Here is a 16,093-nt window from a genome sequence, read left to right as displayed (position 1 = left end):
CATCCCCATCCCCACACAGTGCCAGCACCACAGGAGCTCCAAGAGACGTACCCGGCGGGCGCCCAGCTGGTCACGGTCTGTCCGGTTGCTTGCCAGCACTTTGAACTTCTCAGCCCAGGCCTCCAAGTCCAGCTTCACCCCCACCACTGGGGCAGCAGGGAGATGGGGTGAGCCCCGGCATTGGGGGGGGACGACGGGGACACCCCCAGCCTGGTGGTGGGGCTCCCAGTCCCCTGCCTACCTGCTGGCTTCAGTGTCTTGCCCCCGATGCTGAGCTCCACAGCGGTGCTCACCAGGATCCCGATGGTGTTGTTCTCCAGGTCCAGCGCCCGGTAGCCGGCTGCAGAGGGCAGGGGTGGCATCAGGGGACATGCGGGACTAGCAGCAGCCTACGCCAGCCCCAGCCACCCCAAGCTGTCACCCACCATCCCGGTAGGGCGGCTTGAAGATGTAGCCTTTGTTGTCCAGGCTCCTCCGGTAGAAGCTGGCGTTGAAGGGCTCTGGTTCCTCCTCCCAGTCATCTGCAGCCCTGGAGGGGAGCAGCCATGGCCAGGACTAACACTTGGCTCTGGTCCCACCAGAGATGGCCCCGCAGGAGCAGACCCCTGTGCGGGGCTGGGCACACACATGACCCCGGACACTCACTTGTTAGGGAAGACGCGGGTGATGCCCCCATCAGTGGCTGCGAAGACAGCCAAGAGGCTGTACCTGCAAGGAGAGGGGGCAGGCACACTGGGTACCAGCGGGGTTTTGCTCTGCTCTTGTCCCTGTCCCCATAGCCCATCCCAATCCCCCTCTGTCCTCAGCCAGCACTGCCCATCCTGGGCCACTTTGCCTTCACCTACGTGTTCAGGTCCTGGTCCTTCCAGACCCGCTCCACCAGCTGCTGTGTGATGCCTGTGTCCAGGATCAGGTTGTGCAGGAGGAAGTTGTCACCTTGGGAGGAAGATGGAAAGGAAGAAGAGGAGGAGGAGGTGAGGGCTGACCCTGTGGGGGCCACCTGTGCCCTCCTGCCCTGCCCTCGCACCCACCCTGTGGTGGCTCCTGGGACCTGAACCCCGACACAGTTCACCCCCTGCCCCATCTCCCCCTGCACCCTTTCCCCCCCAACCCCCCCATCAGCCCCACCACCAGCTGTCCCCAGCTACTCACACTGCTTGGAGTCTGGGGTCACTTTTTCCATGAGGGCAATAAAGTTTTCCAGGAACTCGGTGTTGTTATCCGACAAGTCGAGGTCTTTGCAATACTCTCTGGGGTTTGGGGGACAAGGTTTGTCGTTTGCGAGGATGGAAAAGGCAAGGTCAGTTCTCCCCCAGGGCCGGCAGGGTAGGTGCTGGCCATGCTGTCAGCATGCGGGCTTGCCAGGGGACATGACGGTGGTGACGTGCCACCGCTCCCGTGAGTGTCACCCTGCTGGGGCAGCTGGTTTGTGGGTGTCTCAGCAAACTGCCCAGCACCCAGCCCTCTGCTGCCTGCAGTGCCGCCGGCTTGGCTGTCAAGCCGACCACTGGGTCCGTCACTGCCATGGGCACCAAGATGCTATCACCTCTGCCACGGCCAGGTTTGACGGAACCCAGTTTGCCCAGAGTGGTATAACCCTCAGCTCTGCCTCTCCCCATACTGGTGGGGCTACTGGTGGGACTGGCCACCTCTGCCACTGTACTTACCTGTGGGGTGAGGCAGGTGCCACCATGCCCACCCTGCCCTGCCCCTATGGCACCCCGGGGAGCAGGGGCTCCGCTGCGAGTGTGAGCGGGGGTCTGCCCCAGAGCCCCCACGGCTGCACCAGCAGCACCATGCAGGCACTTGGCAGATGTATCTGTACCCTTTACGTAGATAGTTAGGTGCTGGGTGAGGCCTGGCTGGCAGAGGCAGGTGCTCGCCCGCTGGCATCGCTGGCCCTGAGCCTCTCCTGGGATGGGCACCATGGGAGGTGCCACATCCCCACTCCAGTGTGGGACCACCCTGAGTGCAGAGCCCTAGCCCCGCCGATGCCGGGGACAGCTGTAACCCTGCCGGTCACTGAGTGGCTCTGATCAGGTGGCATGGGTGAGGGCCACCCTAGAGGGCTGAGAGCCCTCCCAGCCTCAGTGGTGTGGCTGCAGGCAGTGCTGGGGGGCTCAGGGCTCCCCTTGCTCACATCCCCTCCGCCAAGCTCCTGACTCTGCCAAAAACCTCATTAAGAGGACAAATGCCGGAGCACAGGGTGGCAGGGAGCATACCCATGGGGCAGCCAAAAGAGCTGGGGCGCCCAGGCCAGCCCGTTCTGGCCCTCTGACCCCTGCTTGGCGGGAGCAGCCACCTAAATATCTACACCAACACGCACAGGTACAGGTACTCACACACCCACGGGGGACGGGGAATATACGGTTTCTGAAAATTTCCAGTGGCCCGTGGGCACAGTAGATCATACAGTCGCCCTGGGTGCCGGGTGCCACCCCCCGGCACATGGCTCCTCCCTGCTTGCGCCAGGCTGGCACCCACTGCAGGAAGGCTGCTCACGGAGCCGCTTTGGGTGGCACTGAAGGGCTCACCCTGATCTTCAAAGCCTGCTTTTCTCTTCAGCTGGACTGGCCACAGAGCCCCATGCTCGACACTGACTCCATCACCTCAGCCTGGGTGGGGCGCTCGGGGGGCAGACCTGTTCCTTGGCCCTTGGGCTCAGACATCACCTCTGTATCTATTCGCCAAGCGCATTTATGGGCCAATTTTTTAATAACAAGAGTTTTTCTGTTCCTCATTAATACCCTGCTTTGGCTCCCATGTTTCCCAGACCTCATCCTCCTTTCCCTGTGTGTTGCCCGGGGACTAGGTCCGTCCGTCCGTCCCCCCCCCCCCCGAAAAGCTGGGGCTGCACAGTAACTGTACATTTTGGGCTGGTTTACCCACTTAGTCTGAGCGAGTGATGGCTGCTGTAGGCAGGGAGGGTAGGGGTTACCCGCAGGTGGCACAGGTGGCTGTGCTGTAGCCTTGACCTGCTGTGGTCCCCAAAAACTGCAACAATAAAACATCTAATAGGGTGTTTAGCTGTTGTAATGATGTATAGGTACACAGGTGATTAGCTGGTAATGTTAATTATGGCTGGTCAGAGTGGTGGGAAGGGCAGGGTGCTGGCAGAGCCACAGGGCTTCCCAAACACCCTGCCGAGGGATGGTCCTTGGTCCCCATGAGGTGACAAAACCAGGTGGCACAACTCTGGGCAGGGTATGTGTCTGTCTGTCCGGGGACCACTACGCTATCCTGTCCCTGTTCACAGCCTGTGGCTGGCAGCCTCCCCAAACCCCCTGGGCATCCTGAATTTGAGCCGAAACCCTACCCTTCCTTCTCCCTATCCCCCCCACAGCCAGCACGACTGTATGATGCCACCGCCAGCCCCTAGCTCGGCAGGGGGATTTTCAGAAACTATACCTATATATGCACGCACAGAGGTCGGGCCGTACCGGGTGCATATATACTGTGCTGGATGCAACTGGGTGGCAGAACGGGGCTGGGGTCCCGGTGGCAGCCCCCCTTGGCTGAGCGGGCACACAACACACACAGCGACAGGGGACAGGGAGGGGGGACAAGGCACGATGAGGCAAGGATGGGGGGGCGATGGGGGGATCGGCAGCGGGGCCTGGGCAGATGCACACCTCGGCAAGCGCACACGCAAAGCTACCTGGGAGCAATGAACACATGTCCCTCCGACTCAAAGCTGTTGGGCAGCAGGTATTCAAAATCTGCAACAGAAAGGGAAGGTTATCCGGCGGGGACAGGGGATGCTGGGGGCCAGGAGGGAGAGAGACGGACAGAGAGAGGGGAGGGAACAAAAAAAAAAGGCATTTGCTGCTCTTGGTAACAAGAGAGGAAGGAAAAGGCCGTTCTGCTGTTGCTGGCACCGCACAGGAAGGAAAGTTATAGCCAAATCAGGAGAGGTTTGCCCATCTCAGCTTGAATTTGCTCGGTCGAGGGCTGGAGGTGGGCAGTTGTGTATGTGCGGCCAGTGGCGTGTACGCAGGGACACACAGACACACACACACACATATATATATGTGCGCACAGGTATATATATATGCATGTTTAGGAGGGCGTGGGGGCGTCTCTCTCTCGGAGGGGCGGTGGTGGGCGAGGGCAGGGAACTGCATGCTGCGCTCCTGGCCAGAGGAGGATCACCAGAACACTTGGTTGTCGGGAGAAAAAAGGAAAAAAAAAAAAAAAAAGAAATTGTCAGGCATCGACATGGCCAAACGGGGAACCTTGCCGAGGACAGTCCAACCAGAGGCTCCTCGCCCAGCAAGTGCCATGCAATGCGCTGCCGGGCTCTGCTGCCAGCCGCCCGTGGTCCCCCTCCCTCCCGGGGCGGTGGGACCCCCCCCGGGGACGGGGGCCCAGGCTCGCCCGCCAGCTCGGCGCCTGGCTCTGCTTGGAGGGGGGGTCGCAGCCCAGCAGGGTTTAGGGTGCCTCTCGGGGAACCCCCCCGGCAGAGGGGCGGCGGATGCGGGGTTCAGCTCGCGGGGGCAAGCCGGGTTAGGGGGTGCGTGAGGGGCGGGTGTCTGTGCTGCGGGACATCCCGGGGCCTCCGCCACCCCCTCGCCCTCCCGCCGGCCCCCGGGGCACTGCAGGACACAGCCAGAGGTTGGACTGTTGCTCTCCGAGGGCTGTAGGCAGGGGCTGGGTACAAGCCAATGAGAGGAGGAGGAGGAGGAGGAGGAGGAAGAGGAGGAGGAGGAAGAGGAGGAGGAGAGGGGTACAGAACACTCGTACTTGGTCCATCAGCATTGCCATCGCAGGGGCGCCGGGAGGAGGCAACTCAAGGCTGATAGAACAGGGCTGAGGGTGACACTGGCACCTCCCCGCTGCGCTGCCCGCCTGGTCCCGTGCCCCCCGTGCCCCCCCCTCGCCTCCGGGGGGTGGGGGGAGCGCGGCGGCGGGGCCCGGCCGTGCCGGGGCGTCCCCCGCCCTCCGCGGGAGCTGGGCCCGGTCCCCGGGGCCCTCCGGCGCTGCGTGCCGCTCTGCTGCGGGGCGGGGGGGCCCACACACGGACGGACACACACGAACACCCCCCGCCTGCCTCGGTGGGACCTGGGGCTCAGACCCGTCCGCTCCCCGGCAGCACGGGCGGCCTCGACGGCACGCCGGGCCCCGAGGCTGCGGGCACGGCCGCCAAGCAGCCGTGGGGGCGGGCAGCGCAGCCCCCCCGGGCTCCGCGGCCCCCGTGCAGCCGGGTGGTCCCCTCCCCACCTCTGCCCGAGGGCTTCTGCCTGGGGGCTTTCCCGTCAGGCCTGTCCCAGAGGGCGGCGGAGGCCGGGGCCACCCCTCCGCCCCCGGCTCCCCCCCGCAGCCCCCCGCTCCCTGCACAGCCCTATCCCTTTCAGGTTGAGTTGTCTTGGGGAGGAGGAAGCGGGGAGCCGGGCCGAGGGGAGAGGGAGCCGGAGGAGGCGAGCGGGGGGGGGGGGGGGCGGGGAGCGAGAGGGCGGGGTGGGGGTTGGGGAGAGCGGGGTATCGAACTAGCTACCGAAACCTGGGGGATCCCAATCGGCAGTTTCACACGAGATCGGCTCGGATCGCATCGAACCGGGTTTGGGAGCGATGCGCGGGGAGGGAGTGGGGGGTCGTTGTGACAAAGCTCTCATGGACAGAACAAGACATGTTGCTTTCAAATAAAGGGGGAACTGGAGGAGAGGAGGAGGAGGAGGAGGAGGGGGGAGGAAGGGCGAGTCGGTGGCGGTTTGCAGGTTCGGCGTGGCAAACGGGCAGGGAGATGGGCAAGCAGGGGGCTGGGGGGGACTGGACACGGGGCGGGGGACGGGGTGGTGAAGGTGAGTGGTCTGAGACTGAAAATACTTGCCCTTCATTTTGTTGTTTGGTACTGTGTGAATCCACCATAGAGAGAAAGCAAGAAAAACAACAAACAAAAAAACAACAAACAAAAAAAAAGGGGGTTGGGTGGAAAGGGGGAAGGGGTGGACAAACAATATTTTATTCAATCGCTGTTTGAATAAAAATATTGTGTATCATAATCATACCAAAAGGAAACTTCTTGCAAAAAACGACATGAAAACAAGAAAAAGAAAAACCCAGTAATGAAAGGAAAAGAAAAGGCCACGGTGAAATAAGAATAAATAATTATAATAAAAAGCAAAGATATAACTATATATATATATATTCAATACTCCAACGGAAAATGAGTCAGTAGCAAACAGTTGCAACAGTCTTGATATCAAAATGTCCTCACTGAGTTAGGGGGCATGCACGGCACGGCGGGTGGAGCCGGGGAGGATGGGGGGCTCCCCCCTCCCAGGGATGCAGACAGCCTGGCCTCGTCCCTTCGGACGTGGGGCTCCTGCTGATGGATGGAGGGGGTGGCAGGGCCCAGCGCTCGAGCAGGGCTGGGGTCCAGCTGCTGGGGCGGCTAAGGAGGAGAAACAGGAGGAACTGGAGGGGAGAGGGGAAGGGTCCGGTTCTCCCACAGGGGAGAGGGCCCCGGGAGCAGCGTGGACCTGTGGTGTGAAAAAGGCTTGGGGGTCAGGGGAGAGAGAAAGAGAGAGAAAGGGGGGGGGGGGGGGCAGGCTAACACACACGTACACAGATTAATTCCAAATGAAAATCGAAAACAACCAAAACTGAACTCATAAAAAGAATAAATGGCTGAAACCAAACCCAAAGAATCATAATAAACCAAAGGAAATTAAAGAGATCCATGCAAACTTTCCCAGGCTTGCAAATTAACTGGCTGCTACAGCATCATCCCTTGTCCCCAGGAGGCAAACAGGCAGCAGCGCCGGGCAGCACCAGCCTGCAGCCTGGGGCTCGGGTTTTGGGGTGCAAAGTGGGCGGACCAAACCCTGGCACCCCGGGGCACCCCAGGCAGGCAGCTCGCTTTCCCTCTGTGCATTCACCTCTACTCACGCCTCTCTTTTTTGGGTTGTTTTTGGTTTTTTTTTTTTCCCTCTCATAGTGATCCCTATCTCTTTTTGCAAGTTTTTGCTTCGTGTTTCTCCCCCTGACAGCCGCGGGCTGGCGTGGGGGCGAGCAGGGGTGCAAGAGGGTTGCAGGGAAAGCTGGGGGCTACTTACACTTCACTTGCAGAATCTGGTCGCTGAGGTTGGCCTGGATGTAGTAGGTGCTGTAGGGAGGCAGAACCAGACCCAGGCTGCAGAAAGGGAGAGCAGACAGGCAATGTAAGGTTTTACACCCACCCAGACCCCTTGGCCGGCCCCCAGCCCCTGCCTGGCAACCCCCAGCAGCACCCAGCCCTTACTGATGGCAGGCAGCAGCCCCACTGGCTGCCTGCACAGTCCACTGCATCCTTCTCTCCAGGGACTGCACCCAGTGCTGTCCTGGTGGCACCCTGGGATATCCCTAGAGCACCTAGGGTCATCCTGGGGGACCCAGGGCCACCCTTGGAGCACGCAGAACCATTCTGGTGGCACCTAGAGTCATCCTCAGCACACTTACTGCCATGCTGGGGCATCCAGGTTCATCCTGAGAGCACCCAGGGTCATCCTGGGTCACACATGGCCACCTCAGTGGCGCCTAGGGTTGTCCCCAGGGCATCCCGGGCCATCCCAGGGGCATTCCCAAACACAGGAGGTGGCAAGCCGGCCCAGCCAGGGCTGAGGTGGGCAGGACGTACCTGCCTGGGAACCAAGGGAGATACACATGGCAGAGGGACATGACATCCCCATAAAGGAGGAAGGTGGGAAGATACACAGCCCTCAAAAGAAGGGACAAAACCCTCCCAGTGAGGAGAGGTGGAAGACAACCACTACACTGGCTGCCGGTGAACCTGGAAAGAGGGATCCATGAGCCAGGAGCCTGGCACACAGGGTGCAGGATGTGGGTGGGAGAGGAGGTGGCAGGAGGTGGTGCTGGGGCTACTGAACCCATAGGACACACTTCCAGAGGGAGCTGGGCTCCTGGGTGCTGGCTGCAGTGGCCTTCGGTGATGGTGGTTGTGCCAGGTGCTGCCCAGGCTAAGTGAGTACCAGTGGGTGAGGGCCAGATTCCTGACCCCTCATCAGATGTCACACCCACACTTGAGTCACCGGGACCTGGACTTGCCCCCTGAGCCACCACCCCAGCTAGCCCTCTCTGCACCTGGCGGCATGGACTGGGCACCCCAGCAAGCATGGCAGCGGTGAAGGCACCCCAAAAAACATGACAGAGGGGTGGCACACCAAACCACAGGTGGCAAGAGGAGGGGGGTGACTTTTTTTCTGTTCAGTGCTGGTGGCACCCTGTGCTGGTGGTGTCCCAGGGAACATCCCTGTCGCTGTGTAGAGCCACGGTAGCCCAGCAGCATCTTTCACCCTACAGATCAGCTAGCAGCCCTGGCCACAGCCGTGTTACCCTGTGTCACTGTCCCCTCCTCCACAGTGCTGCCTGGCTCCGGAGGCATGCCACTGTGGGGGACAGGACTGGGGCTGCGCAGGGGACACCTGGCAGCATTGGGAGGTGGCTGTGACCCTTGCCAGCCTCCTGAGCTGGGTGGCCAGGAGGAGGAGGGTACACTGGGCAGCAGGGGTACCACATGGCTCTTCACAGGACAGAGGCAGCATGCGTTGGACAGCACGGACATGATGACGCTGGGGTCTTTTATTACGCATCTGCTGATCCAAACTGGTGCAAACTGGGCGATAAATGGAGAGGGGAACTTTGCTCTCCTCTGCCTCCGAAGCCACTGCTTGTGCTGCAGCATGGGCACACATCCCTCTCACCCACCCCAGAGCAGGCAGAGACCTGTGCAAGCCCCTGGCTGTGCAGACAGGCAGTGGCAGGGTGTCCCTTGTCTGGCACCTCACATGTCAGCCCTGCAGCCTGTCCTGAGCCCTGGGGACCACAGCCCCACACTGCAGTGCCAGCCACTGGCAGACAGCACTTTTGGGAATACCCTCCAGAGCATCACTGGCTGTGTGCAATGATGTGAGGACAGTTTGCAACCCCACAGCCCATGGGATATGTTCCTTATGGCCCTGCAGATCTCTGGAGTTGCAGGCACAGGACCACAGCCCTGTACTGGTGTGGGTCTGGCTGATGCTGGGTGAGCGTGGGTGTGCCAGCAGTGCCGCTCACCTGTAGTTGGTGCTTTTGATGGGGGCCCACGTGTAGGTCCTGAACACCTCGTCGATGTATTGCTGCAGGTCAGAGGGAGCCAGTCAGGCCTCTGTGCTGCCAGGACACTGCTGGTGCAGTGACACAGGATCCCGGCTCCAAGCCCGGTGCTGGACATGGCCCCTCACTCCCCGCTGCCAGGGCTGGGTGCTCAGCATGGTGGCAGTTTGGCCGTGACCCCCTTCCCCTGCAGTGTTACCTCGTCCAGGGACTTGATCAGGGTCTTGATGAACCTCTGCCCGTCATTCCCATCAATCATGCTTCTCCGGATCTGGGGGACATGAAGGAGATGACTGAGGGCCATACAGCCCAGCCACAAGCCTGTGGGCACCCACCCAGTGGGGTGGCACGGGTGATGCACAGGGTGCAGAGGCGAGGGGTGAGCAGCCTGGGGGGCTCATCATGCTGGCACCCAGGGGACAGTGACCCAGTTCCCGTCCCTGCCATGGTTTCATGGGAGTTGTGCTGGGGCCCTTAGGACAAGGCACTCCCCGGGTAGGCTGGAGGAGCTGAGTGCTCTTTGCAACTGCAGGCTGGGGGGCCAGCCTGTACCCCAAAATCTGCCCCTGCATCTGCCCACCTCCTCCTTGTTTTCATCCTCCAGCTCAGCATCCAGGAAGTCCAGCGTCACCGGCTCACGGAAATTGATGATCTGCATGCAGAAAGGGAGAGTCGGGGAAGGGCTCAGGGCTCCTGCAGCTGTCACTGAGTCCAGAAAAACTCATCACAATTCCACCAATTAGCTCCTAACAACCCCAGGAAGCCATGTGTCCCACAGGGTCCAGGTAACCCCCACTGCTGCTGCCCTGACGGGCCCCTCCTCACCTGGGGCTGCAGGTTGGGGTGCAGTAGGACGTAGCCATTCAGGTCGATGGCGAAGACGTAACCGTTTGCCCCCAGCTGCAGGAGGACAGGAGAAGGGATGAGGCTGGCCCAGTGGCTCTGTGACATGCTGTGCTGGAGTGACCGCCCTCACCTCTCCAGGCAGACCTCGCCCCACACCACCCCCAGGGCTTTTCTAGCCATCTATTTCTATTCTTAGGCCAACAGCATCTCTCATCCTGGCTCTGGATCTTCCCTGCTGCCCCTTTCCCCGGGCTGGTAAGGTTTATTCCCTGCTGCCTCTGCAAAGGTTTAATCTCTGCTCTGGGTCCCAGCACATCACCCAGCTACAATCCCTGCCTGCCTGCTTGCCCTGGTCCCTGCCTGCACTCTGCTACTGTCAGTGCTGCTGGAGGTGCTCTGGGGTGCTGTGGGTGCAGCTCAGGGCTCCCCACAGTGCGTTTCCATGCCGGGCTCGGGCAGTGCAGGGCAGGGCTGGAGGAGAAGGGGCCCCCACGCACGTTGTATCGCGGTGTCAGCCTCTTGATGTCATTGAGAGCCACATCGATCCCCATCACGCCCAGGATGAGCTGGTTCTGGAAGGAAGCGCAGGGAGGGAGGAAGGTGGGAGCAGGGCTGTCACCTGCCACCACGAGCACGGGGATGGGGAAACAGGGGGATGGACCTCTTCTCCCTCCAGGGATGTGTGGGTTAGATCTGGACACTGCAGGAGCACAGGGTGGGACATGCCAGCCTCCCCAGCAGCCCTCCATGGGACACTGCACCTGCCAGGGACTTGCAGCTGCCAGCTGTCCCCATTGAACTGGGAGAGCTAGCCAAGGCCATTTTGGGTCCCAGGGATGGCAGTCACCCCTGGTCTCACCCCAGGAAGAGGGTGCAGAGCAGGCAGCACCCCAGGGGTGCCAGTGCCCACCCCCCCCCCACCCCCCCCACCCCAGCCATGCACCCAGCATCACAGCCATGCACCCAGCATCACGGCACCCTCTCCACCCCTCTGTCCTGGTGCAGCCAGGGCAATGGCAGCCACAGTCTCCTACCTTCCTGTCACTGCTGTCCTCTGTCAGGTTGAACACCGGCAGCGTGCCTGTCACCACCAGGCCCAGCCCCTGCACAAGCACAGAAGGGTATCCCATGGTCCCTTACCAGCCCCAAGACCCAGAGCTGGGGGTGGGCAGCAGAGGGGATTACCCCCTGGAAAGGGAGATGGGGGCACATGCTGTGCGGGACCCTGGGGTTGGCTGTCCTCACCTGCACCCCAAGGCAGGGACCCTAGGGCTGGCATCCCCACCTGTACCCTGGGGCTGTGTGGGACCCTGGGGCTGGTGTCCCCACCTGCACCCCGGGGCCAGGGCTCCTTACCAGGGCATCCTGGTAGACATTGGTCCACTGAACCTGCTTGGCTCGGTTCCCAGCCAGGACCATGGGTCTGCCCAGCACGTCCAGGTACTCCTGCAGGCACACAAGGCAGGGGAAAGCATGACATGGGACAGACGCCTTCCTGCTCCAACCTAGTGACACCCCTGTCCCCACACACGCCCCAGGGATTATTAATAGGGTGCCTGGTGCTGGTCCCCAGCTGCAGGCTGAGCTAGCTAGGGCTAGCTGGCAGCTACCAAACCTGAGGGTAATGGCTCCAGCTGTGAACTGAATGGGTGTATAAGACGGGAACAAGGTGCTGCTCTCCATCAGCTGGGCACGGGCAGGGCATGGGCTCCCCAGGCAGCACCAGCCAGAGCCCCCTGGCTCCAGCCACCCCTGGCGCTGGGCTTGCTCTGTCACACCTGGACCACATCACTGCTGTCTCCCTGGCTGCCACCACTGGCCTTTTGGGATCTTCTCCTGGGGCAGGTTTCCCTTGTCCTGGCTCACCTTGCCAAGGCAGACCTCTGGGTGGGGGGCAGCCTCTGTGCCACAATGCCAGCCCTGCCCCGAGGGGCTGCCCTGCTAGGGGACTCTCATCACCTACCTACCATGGCACCTCGGGGGCATCCAATAAAGAAAAAGGGTAGAAAAGGGGCAGTGGGACAGGGTGGGGGGCATGCATGCCTGGCTCTGCCAAACAGGGTGCTGCTGCGCCTGGCCCTGCCTGCGCTCGCTCTCTGCCCATGCTCAGCTCTGCTCTGTGATGATTAACGCCTGATGTTTCATAATTAGTCACTCAAAAGGCAGCAGGTCCATGGGGAGCTGCAGAAGATGAATTACTTATTTCAACAGCGCAAGGCCTGGCTGAGGGCTCAGCTCCCAAGCTGGCTGCCACGCTGGCTGCCAGTCTTGGGGCTCTCTGCAGTGGGGCAGGGGCTGCTGAGGCGTGCCCCCCGGCAGGGCACCCCAGGAGGGCAGCTCTGCCCGTGGATGCCTGGTGGGCAGCCCCGCCTGCCTGCTGTACCTGCGTGTTGATACGGATGGCGCCGATGGAGGGGATTTCGAAGTAGTAACCTTGGAAAAGAAAGAGAAAGGCAGCTGGAGAGCCGGCTGTCTGCCCGTGCGGCTATCTGGCTGTCCTGCTATCCAGCCTGGCACCTTGCTGGCAGTGGCACGCACCGGAGCCCTCTCAGGTTCCTGGCGAGGGGCCAGCCCAGCAGCCTGCAGCCTCCTGTGCCCACTGGGTGCCAGCCCTGCTCACCTTTGTTGGCGCAGGCCATCCACTGCAGCGGGGTCACATCGTAGTTGTGTTGCCCGACGGAGAAGGTGAAGACCCGCACCTGCAGCAGAGTGTGGTGGTGAGGACCATCTGCTGGACACCCTGGTCTTCCACACCCAGTGCTGCCAGCTGATGGCAACCTCCCTGGTGATAGTGTGGCATTGCCTGCCATGGCCCGCAGCTGTGCTGCTCACGGCCAAGTGCAGGTGGGCAGAAGGCTCCTGTGAATGTTGGCAGCAAGGGAGCCCCTCTCTCCTCACCTGGCCCTGGCCAGTCCTGTCCCCCACCATCACTGCACTGGCCCAAGCCACCTACCCCAGGGGTCCTTAGGCTGGGGCATCACTGCACCCAGAGGGGTCTGTGCTCTCCAAGGGTCCTGCATGGACCAGAACCCCCCCCAACCCACAGGTCTCTGGACAGCAACAGGGACAGTCCAGCTGTTTCGCCTGCCTGCCAGTAGACCTGCCCCCATGCTTGGGGTTTGCTCCCCACGGGGCTGGTGTTCAGGGAGCCCACCAGCCCCATCCCCTCCCCAGCGGCCTGTGGGGCACATGGTCCCATGCTCCCACATGCCAAGGTGGGAGCCAGCTATAAACGGCACTGGTGTGTCAGCCATCCCATTACCAGGGCAGCAGCTCAGTGCAGAAGCAGGCTGTCAGGGAGAGAGGATGGTGAAGAGGCAAATGAGATGGAAGCTGGCAATGGAGCTGGAGCAGCCGTCTCCCTCCCCAGTGAGTGGCCCCAGCTCAGCACACAGCCCCACAGCCCCTCACCGTCTTATTGGGCCAGTTGTACTTCTCAAAGACGTCCTGCACCCGGTCCTCACCGCCATCCGTGAACATCATGATCATCTTGTTGCAGTTGGCACGTGTGATGTTGGACTGCGGGGCAGAAAGACAGTGCCTGAGGCCAGACCCAGAGCGAGCCGTGCCAGGCGCAGGGCTGGATGCAGCCAGGGAGAGCTGGCCCTGAGCCATCTCTTTTCCCAGTCTGTTTCTCCAGGATGAGGGTGGCTGGGATGAAGTTAGAAGGGACACTGTCTGCTTGGGAATGATGTTGTGGCTCTTGCCACTTGGAGCCTAATAGCACCATCCATCTTTATTTTGCCTCTGGCACTGTGTCTGGCTGGATTTAGCCCCCTCCGCCCAGCCCTGCTAGCTTTTAATAACCCAGAAAGGCAGCGGCTCCCGCAAAACCTCAGCTACAGTGTGCTGGGGAGAGGGATGTCCCTCCCAGCACTGCAAAGCAGGACAAGGAGCCCTCTGCATGCCAAAGTGCCAGGAATGGGGCAGCAGCCATATGCTTGGAGCATTCCCATTGCCCACAGCACCCATGGGTGTACTCTCCCTCCCCTAGTCCACAGCCTGGCCCCCAGCTTACATTCTGCAGCTGGTCGAAGGCGTACTCAAAGCCAGCCTTATAGTCGGTTGTGCCCTTGGCCACCATTCCCTGCACGTCCTCCTTGAAGACCTTCTTGTTCCGGATGTTAGCCTGTACCAGGTGCTTGAAGCATGACACCGGCTTTGCCTTCTCATTGAACTGGGAGGCAAAAAGGAGGGGGGCAAGTCACAGAAAGGGGACAGGGGCAGCCCCTGGCAGGCACAAACCACCCGCCACGCTCATCTTCCATGGGCAGGATGTGGTCGGAGCATCCCGTGTCCCACTTCCCAAGGACTGCCGATGCCAAGACTGGGCATAGTCTGGGACAAATCCAGCACTGAGCTGCCTGGTGTGGGTGCCAGCAGTGGGTGCTGCCAGGGTTGCTTCTGCAGGACCCCCAGGCTTGTGCAAGTAGCCATGCTGCGGCACGCCGGCGGCGGGAGCAGGTGCTGCCTCTTGTTTATGGCTTCATTTGCTGGCAATAGGGCTCATTCATTAGGGGAGCAGCGATCCAGCTAACGGAGCCAGGCCAGACACGTTAATTAGTGCCAGCGTGCTTGCGGCCAGACAGGGGAGGGCCGGCATGGGCTGGGTGCCCAACGATGCACAGATCTGGTGGCACAGCCGCTGTGCTGCATGAGGTCACGGGCTGGTGACATCGCCATAGGGGCATGATGTCACTGGCTGGTGACAGACAGAGGTGGCTGGTTGGGATCGCCTTGGGACCATTTGTGGCAAACACCCCATGATGGGGACAGCTTTTGTTCACCACCACGGACAGCTGAGCCCTGAGTACCTATTTCCTTATATAGTTATTATATATATAATAAAACCAGGGCATTTCTCTCTCTGCAGAGCTCCTGGCCAGGTGGGTCTGGGGGAAAAGGGCTCCCACAGTGGGGAGCAGGGAGCTGCCTGGGGAGGACAGCCCTGCCACCCACCCCGCGGCACTCACTGAGGCCACATTGACGTAGTCATCATCTGAGAGGGTGTCCAGCATCTCATAGACTGAGGTCTTCATCAGCTTGAGGGTGAGGCCACTCACACTGCCGCTCCTGGCAGGAGAGAAGGGTGTTGGGGGTTTGGCAGTGAGGGGGCACAGGGCTCCCTGCCAGTGCTGTCCCAGTAAGCATCCCTGAGGCTGCTGGTGGGACAGTGGCACCCCAGCATGCTGTGCCACCACCCTGACCTGGCTCAGCCCCACCATGGCCCCGACCCGTGTACTCACACGTCCACAATTATGACCATGTCCTTTGGGGAGGAGGCGCCTTGGATGTACCTGTAGGGTGCAGAGGCAGGTCAGCAGGGTCTGCTCATTTTGGGAGGGACCCTGACCCTGCTGGGTGCAGCCCAAGAGCAAAGCTCTGCCAGGGCACAGGTGGCCGGGGAGCTGTGCCGAGAGCACCTGTGCACTCATGCCTGCGGTAACCCCATGGCAAGGAGCAGGGACAAGGTGGTGGCGGGAAGAGGCAAGGATACAGCATGGCATGGCACGGCAGACCGCCAGTGACCTGCCACTTGGTACCGTATCAGTCTAATGAGCTCTAAATGCTAAACTCTTCCATCATTTCAGGCCCTTTTCTGCACGCTGATTATGCTGACACACACATCCATATTAAGATGCTGTTTACCCCCCTGGTAGCTTCAAAGGCCAGGCTGATTAAGTTATTTTTAGCTACGAGAAGGAAAAATAATACTACTATATAAATCCTCCTCCCTGAAAACAATTAGGGAACCCTTCCTCACTCCTTGAAGCAGTCAGTCCTGCTTGCAGCTCTGCTGTGCCATCCTGCACAGGAGGGGGCCAGCGTGATGCTCAGCACCCATCCCAGCAACGGGCAGGCACCACCCAGCCTCCCTGTCCCATCGCGTCAGGCCTGCTCCTGCCATGGCTGAAGTCCAAGGGAGCCTCAATATTGGCCTGATCAGGATCAGGCCTGATGCAAATGAATTAGTCTGTTATTAGTATCAATTACTCACCGTTACTGGGGAGGACTGGGGAAGGGGCAGGATCTGATTGCTCATTCCAGGTCCTGGTGTTTCCTAATTACAAGTGATTACCTGGGCAGGATGGGGGATGCTGGCATGTGGGGCCCTGCTGGTGTGGATGCTGCATCCTCCCAGCACCCTCCTGTC

The 16,093-nt window shown here is 60.9% G+C and overlaps 1 protein-coding gene across 3 annotated transcripts in view; it reads right to left on the bottom strand.

Annotated features, from left to right (window-relative positions):
• Window positions 1-16,093, bottom strand: part of CACNA2D2 (calcium voltage-gated channel auxiliary subunit alpha2delta 2) — a 223,570-nt gene that overhangs the window by 5,306 nt on the left and 202,171 nt on the right. For 2 of the 3 annotated variants that reach the window (XM_056334538.1, XM_056334540.1), the window contains exons 9-30: window positions 15,186-15,236; window positions 14,913-15,012; window positions 13,958-14,116; window positions 13,351-13,458; window positions 12,560-12,638; window positions 12,323-12,372; window positions 11,296-11,385; window positions 10,974-11,042; window positions 10,437-10,511; window positions 9,919-9,993; window positions 9,674-9,745; window positions 9,293-9,364; window positions 9,055-9,116; window positions 7,056-7,132; window positions 5,828-5,848; window positions 3,659-3,719; window positions 1,153-1,250; window positions 846-936; window positions 646-708; window positions 426-529; window positions 242-340; window positions 52-146 (exon numbers count right to left, since the gene is read on the bottom strand). In XM_056334538.1, coding sequence (XP_056190513.1) covers window positions 52-146; window positions 242-340; window positions 426-529; window positions 646-708; window positions 846-936; window positions 1,153-1,250; window positions 3,659-3,719; window positions 5,828-5,848; window positions 7,056-7,132; window positions 9,055-9,116; window positions 9,293-9,364; window positions 9,674-9,745; window positions 9,919-9,993; window positions 10,437-10,511; window positions 10,974-11,042; window positions 11,296-11,385; window positions 12,323-12,372; window positions 12,560-12,638; window positions 13,351-13,458; window positions 13,958-14,116; window positions 14,913-15,012; window positions 15,186-15,236 — 1,771 coding nt within the window. The remainder of the gene's footprint in view (window positions 1-51; window positions 147-241; window positions 341-425; window positions 530-645; window positions 709-845; window positions 937-1,152; window positions 1,251-3,658; window positions 3,720-5,827; window positions 5,849-7,055; window positions 7,133-9,054; window positions 9,117-9,292; window positions 9,365-9,673; window positions 9,746-9,918; window positions 9,994-10,436; window positions 10,512-10,973; window positions 11,043-11,295; window positions 11,386-12,322; window positions 12,373-12,559; window positions 12,639-13,350; window positions 13,459-13,957; window positions 14,117-14,912; window positions 15,013-15,185; window positions 15,237-16,093) is intronic. The other variant, XM_056334539.1, reaches the window with a different exon arrangement.

The sequence above is a fragment of the Falco biarmicus genome, chromosome 4 (assembly GCF_023638135.1).
Source record: "Falco biarmicus isolate bFalBia1 chromosome 4, bFalBia1.pri, whole genome shotgun sequence".
Classification (NCBI taxonomy): domain Eukaryota; kingdom Metazoa; phylum Chordata; class Aves; order Falconiformes; family Falconidae; genus Falco; species Falco biarmicus.
Note: the sequence above shows the minus strand (reverse complement) of the source record. Positions and strands in the feature narration are given on the sequence as shown.